The 6,486-nt window shown below is 34.7% G+C and overlaps 1 protein-coding gene across 1 annotated transcript; it reads left to right on the forward strand.

Annotated features, from left to right (window-relative positions):
- The first annotated feature begins 4,250 nt into the window (after positions 1 to 4,250).
- LOC141511834 (olfactory receptor 1f45-like) lies at positions 4,251 to 5,210 on the forward strand. The gene has a single exon (XM_074220872.1). The coding sequence runs from the start codon at positions 4,260 to 4,262 to the stop codon at positions 5,208 to 5,210; it is 951 nt and encodes a 316-aa protein (XP_074076973.1). The 5' UTR covers positions 4,251 to 4,259.
- Positions 5,211 to 6,486: the final 1,276 nt, after the last annotated feature.

Here is a 6,486-nt window from a genome sequence, read left to right on the forward strand (position 1 = left end):
TCATTATAACTACATCAGATTCAATTCTGGATTTTTTATTTGTATTTATACTGTTGTGTTCTTTATTCTACTTATTCCACTGTGAATCAGTACATATATCTTCCATGCTTCTCTGTATTTCTTTTCAGTCCAGTAATATTCCATTCCATTAATGTGCCACAGCTTATTTAATCATTTGGCAATTAATGGAATCTACTTTGCTTCCAATTTTTTATTACTACAAAAAGTACTGTCATAGATATTTTGGTGATGTGGGACCTTTCTATCTCTGACCATTCTTGGAATGTATGTGAAGGTATTGGGATACCTAAGTCAAATTGCTACATATTTTCATAGAATAATTCCAAACTTCTTTCCAAAATGGTTGTCAATTCACAATTACATCAATAGTCTATTAGCATCTTTCCACAACTCTTCCAACATTGATTATTCCCATATTTTTTCATCTTTGCTAATTTGCCAGAAGTGAAATGAAACCTAACTTGAATTTCTCTTAGCATTAGGGATTGAGTGAAATTTTTCATATGGTTGTTTAAAGCTTGCGATTATTTTGAGAAATTTTGTTCATATTCTTTGCCTATTTGTCTATGAAGAAATTGCTTATTCTTTTATTTTTATATTAGTTTTCTATATGTCTTTATATCAGAATATTATAGAGTTATTTGATGCAAAAATATGATCCCCTTTTTGCCTCATTGCTGCACTAAATTTTTAATGCAAAAAAGGGAAATAATTGATGAAACCTTAGAGAATGATCTAATGGCAGAACCAGGCTATCATCAGACATCATGAAGTACAATCTCTGTGTTATATAGATGTACAGTCTTAGTAAGAAAAGGACATGGGCATACTGCATTACCCCCAATCAGATTGACCAACATGACAAACAAGAAAAATGATCAATGTTGGAAAGAATGTGAGAAAACTGAGTCATTAATACATTGTTAATGGATTTGTGAATTGATCCAGCTTTTCTGAGAGCAATTTGGAACTATAGCCAAAAAGCAATAAAACTGTGCATACCCTTTAATCTAGCAAGGTCTATATCCCAAAGAGATCATACAAAAAAGAAAAAGACCTATGTGTACAGCTTTCTCTGTAGTGGCAAATAATTGAAAACTGAGGTGATAAATTGGAGAATGACTGAACAAATTATGATATATGAATGTGATGGAGTATTATTGGAAAAATTTCAGAAGAGCCTGGAAAAACTTACATGAACTGATGCTGAGTGAAGTGAGAAGAATCAGAAGACCATTGTACACATTAACAGCAACATCATACATTGACCAAATATTATAGATTTATCTCTCCTTAGTAGTACAATATTCAAAAGAAAATTCTAAAAGTGATGGAAAATAATATCCATATTCAGAAAAAGAACTATGGAATCTTAATGCAGATAAAACATACTATTTTCCATTTTAAAAAATATGTTTATGTTCCTTTTAACTCTCTCATGCTTATTTCTTCCCTTTTGGTCTGATTTGTCTTTCATAGCATGACTAATATAGAAATAGGTTTAATATATTTATACATATAAAACTTATATTACTTGCTGTCAAGGGGAGAGGGAGGGAAAGGAGGGAGAGAGAAAAATGTGGAATTCAAAATCCTACCAAAAAACTAATGTTGAAAACTATTTTGCATGCAGTTGTAAAAATAAATTTAAATTTAAAAAAGGAAAGGGAAATAACCTGACAAAACTAGAACTCTAAACAATATTTGTTTTTGTTTCCTCAATTTTTCCCTTTCTCACAAAAGATGAAGAACATAATAGATTGAGGATAGCTAAGTTGGGGACAATTACACTATGATTCTCTCTAATAAGTTGTCATGGGAATCATGGGAATCAGACCCCAGAGATCCCTGAACCTGTCAAATATTCCCAACAGAAGCCCAATACAGACACTTCAGCTTCAGAAATCTAGGACCTGGGTTCTTTCTCTCCACTCCCCAACATCATCACCACGTTTCAGTCAAGGTCTTACAATTTTAACTATGCCTCTTTTCCTCTAGGGAAGGAAGATTCCTGAATCACCCAGTTACTTAATGTGAATCATCGCAAAGTGGAGAAAGCTACAATGGAATGCATCTAAATTCACCAGAAATCATAGAGGTAAGCATCATGGGGCAAGCAATAGGAAAAACTCACATAATCACAGATACTCAGAGTTTGAAGGGGTCTCAGATTTTGTTTAGTTCAAGCCATATCCAAATAGAAATCTCTTCCATATCTTTGAAAAATAATCACCCAGGATCTCCCTGAAAACCATCATTCAAGTAGAACTGTCTCCCAATTCAGATAATTCCTCTTTTGAATGATTGATTATTAAGGTGTTTTTCCACACTACTTTCCATATTAGACTTCTATTTTAAGGAAGTTTAAATTACTCTCTTTTCACCCTTGGCTCCTACTTCCGTTCTCCAAGTTCTAGCAATAAAAGCCTAATCTTCCTTATATAACAGTATTCTAAATACTCAAGGACTGCTTTCACAACTCTACTCCAAACCTTACTATTCTCCAGAGTTCATATTCCTAATTCCTTCACCTCTTTCTAATTTGGTATGAAACTTCACTTTCTTAGTCCCATTCCTCTAGATGCTTACCAGCTGATCAATGTCTTTCCTGAAATCATTCTCCCTTAGATATACTCATACATATACAGACAAATTTGGAAAGATACCTACAGAGTAATACAAACATATATTCACTATATATATATATATATATATATATATACATATATATATGTATATATATATATATATTTATGGACATATATACCACATTATATATTTATACACATTCACAAGTACACAGATTTTCCTTCCAATCTAATCCAAATTCAGGGTAGCTAGGCAGTGCAGAGTATAGAGCACTGGCCTTGGAGTCAGGCAGACAGGAGTTCGAATCCAGCCTCAGACACTTGACACTTACTTGCTGCATGACGGTGGGCAAGTCACTTTATCCTGATTGCCTCACATCTAAGACCATCTTCAGTCATCCTGATTCACATCTGGCCATTGGATCCAAATGACTCTGGAGGAGAGAGTGAGGCTGATAACCAAGCACAGCCCCCTCACTCAAATCCAATTCATGTGCTTGTCATGGCATTACCTCCCTTGATGTCATGGTATCCTTTGAGAGTGAAGGACAAATTTCAATCAACCCAAGTTCAATATTAGAAGCATTTCATCATCATTCTTCCCTACCTAACCTCATTCTTCCACACAAACACAAACACAGAATGTAGTATTTGAGCATTGAACTTGATTTTTTAGCAGATAACTCTCCTAATTTTCCCCTATATGCTAAACCCATTTCCAACTCTGTGTAATGCCATTAGAACATTGTCTAGAACCACAGGGCCTGCATTTAAATCACAGTATTTTGATTTATCATCTGTATGACATCTGACCAATCACTTAGCCTCTCCAAGTCTCCAATTTCCTCATCTATAAATTGTGAACATTTGGACTAACTCTAAAATCCCTTCCAGTTCTAAATCTTGAAATCCTGGTGTTTTACTATTGGGATTGATTTCTCCTTTTCCTTCTGCCTATCTGACTCCTATTCATAGCCTATTCATTCATTTATTCTTACCCTCTCTCTTTTTCTCTCTCTTTATATACATATATGTATGTATATATTTATATTTATATACCCATACATACATTTATAAACATTTTAAAACCCAAAAAAGAAATTTTAAAAAATTTTAAAAGAAAATAAATTGGACTTGTACTACTACTTAACTCAGAAGGCAGAATTAGGAATAATGATTAGAAGCTGAAAAAAGAGAAAATTCAGGCTTTATGTGAGTAAAAAAGTAACCAAGAATTACTGCTATACAAAAGTAGAATGAGCTATCTACAGAAGTTACTCAATGACCTCTTGTCAAGTATAGTGTAAAAGTCATTTTTATTGAACTATAGATTGTATTCATTGCTCCTTGAGGTTACTTTTAATTTTGAGCATCTGTGATTTTATGATCCATGCAATTATGTATATTGCATTCAGCCTGTTTTTCATTTAGTATATCCTTCATAAGATTACCTTCCTGACTAATCTTGGTATGTTTCACTGTCTTAATAGACATTATTTTTAAAAATTATAGCAGTAAAAATTATTGTCTATATATGAAGTTCAGCTAAATAAACACATTACAAATTTGTGTTCATAAAAGCTAGTCTTTGAATTGATGTAAGACATCCTTCTGAATTATTTATTGAATTACATTTTGACTCCAATAGATATGAACAGAGAAAATCGAACCAGTATTTCTGAATTCTTCCTCCTGGGTTTCTCTGAGTTTCCAGAACAGCAACAAATTATCTTCTGGTTGTTCCTGTGTGTGTATCTTGTCACTATGGTTGGAAACCTGCTCATCTTGCTGGCCATTGGCTTAGATGCTCACCTTCACACCCCCATGTACTTCTTCCTAGCCAATCTCTCCTTTGTCGACATTTGCTTCTCATCAGTCACAATACCCAAGATGCTCTTGAACCACTTATTAAGAAGTAAATCTATCTCTTATGTAGAGTGTATGGTACAGATATATTTCTTTATCACTTTCATAAACATGGATGGGTTCCTCCTGGGAGTTATGGCATATGACCGGTATATGGCCATCTGCCGGCCACTCCATTATACCACTATCATGTGCCCTAGATTCTGCATCATTTTAGTGATGATATCTTGGATCATCACTCACCTACATGCCCTCTTGCATACCCTACTCATGGTTCAATTATTCTTCTGTGCTGACAATACCATCCCCCACTTCTTCTGTGACCCATACCCCATCCTGAAGCTTTCCTGTTCTGATACCTACATCAATGACTTGATGGTGTTTACTGTGGGTGGGATGGTGTTCATGACTCCATTCATGTGTATCACCATCTCCTATGCTTACATCTTCTCCAAGGTATTGAAGATTCCATCTGCTCAAGGGATAAAGAAAGCCCTATCCACATGTGGTTCTCATCTCACTGTAGTCTCTCTCTTTTATGGGGCTATCATGGGAATCTATCTTCGCCCATCATCCTCCTATTCAGTTCAGGACATGGCTGCCACAGTTATTTTCACTATAATAACTCCAATGCTTAACCCTTTCATCTACAGTCTGAGAAACCGAGACATAAAGGCAGCCCTGAAAAAAATAAAAAGAGAGCTTTTCAAAGATCCAAGAATCACAAAATATTAGATCTAAAAGAGACTCTAGACTTAAAGCTTATCTATTTAAACCTATAATAATTATTCAAGTCCCCTGACTCCCTGTCTCCTTTAACTCCTATTGTTGGAATCAATTAACCCTAATTGGCAAACTCTGTCTTCCTTATGCCAATATAGCACAATTCAAAAAATATATATAAGAATTCAGAAATCTATAGCATGTCAGCTCAAATTTAAGCCAGATTTGATGCTAGTCACACTCTGAGCTTGTATAGCTTGGGTCTCATAAGAGAGGTATTGCCTTCTTCAGATAGAATTATAGACTTTCCAAGATGTAGGAACTTCCTCTAATCCAATGCCTACCTGAAGAGGAATCCTCTCCAGCAAGTAGTCTTTTCAACTTAAGATAAAGATTTACAGAATAAAGAGCTCATTTACCTCCCAAAGTAAAACATTTCCCCATATATTGAATCAAAATTGGTTTCCATGAAACTCTCACTCATCATTTCTAGTTTCATCCTCTGGGATAAAGCAAGATTAAATGTGCTTTTCTATCACCCAAACTCAATATAATTTTTTTCTACCTCAGGCTAAGCAACCCTTCATACTTAAGCTAATACCTTTATGACATGGTTTCTACTTCTTTTGCCAAAGTCACCCCTTTGTTCCAGGATACCATTAATCTTCCATAAATATAGCTCTGAGAATTCAGTACTCCATATGTAATCTAATCAGGACAAAGTACAATAACTTCCCTTTCTCTGGGAAAATGCCCTCTAGGCTCTCAATTTGATCCATAAAGTTCTGTCTTGTAGTTTTATCTTAATGTAGCCTTAATTCCATTGATGTTTTGGGTTTCTATGAAGTTTTATTTATTCAAAATGAGCTTGTACTCCATTAAAGTTCATTAGACTTATTAATCTACATAGCAAGTAAGTGATAAAACAAGGATTCAAACCCAGATTGGCTAATAACAAATTCATGAATGAATGTTCTTTCTATCACATATCTTTCACAAGGACTTTGTGGTAGATTTTATCAAATGCATGTTGAAGGGGAGGCTAGGTGGCACAGTGGATAAAGCACCAGCCCTGGAGTCAGGAGTCCCTGGGTTCAAATCTGGTCTCAGACACTTAATAATTACCTAGCTGTGTGGCCTTGGGCAAGCCATTTAACCCCATTTGCCTTGCAAAAACCTAAAAGAAAATGCATGTTGAAATGCATTCAGGCAATTCTGCTATTTATGACATTCCCTTAATCCAAAAATCTTGAAAAACTTGTTCAAAAAATAAACAAGACTCACTTAG

This window comes from Macrotis lagotis, chromosome 1 (genome assembly GCF_037893015.1).
Source record: "Macrotis lagotis isolate mMagLag1 chromosome 1, bilby.v1.9.chrom.fasta, whole genome shotgun sequence".
NCBI classification, from domain to species: Eukaryota; Metazoa; Chordata; class Mammalia; order Peramelemorphia; family Peramelidae; genus Macrotis; species Macrotis lagotis.

Bases quoted from the DNA above. Each gene is read 5' to 3' on its own strand.
- LOC141511834 (XM_074220872.1), top strand. From the start codon at position 4,260: ATGAACAGAGAAAATCGAACCAGTATTTCTGAATTCTTCCTCCTGGGT.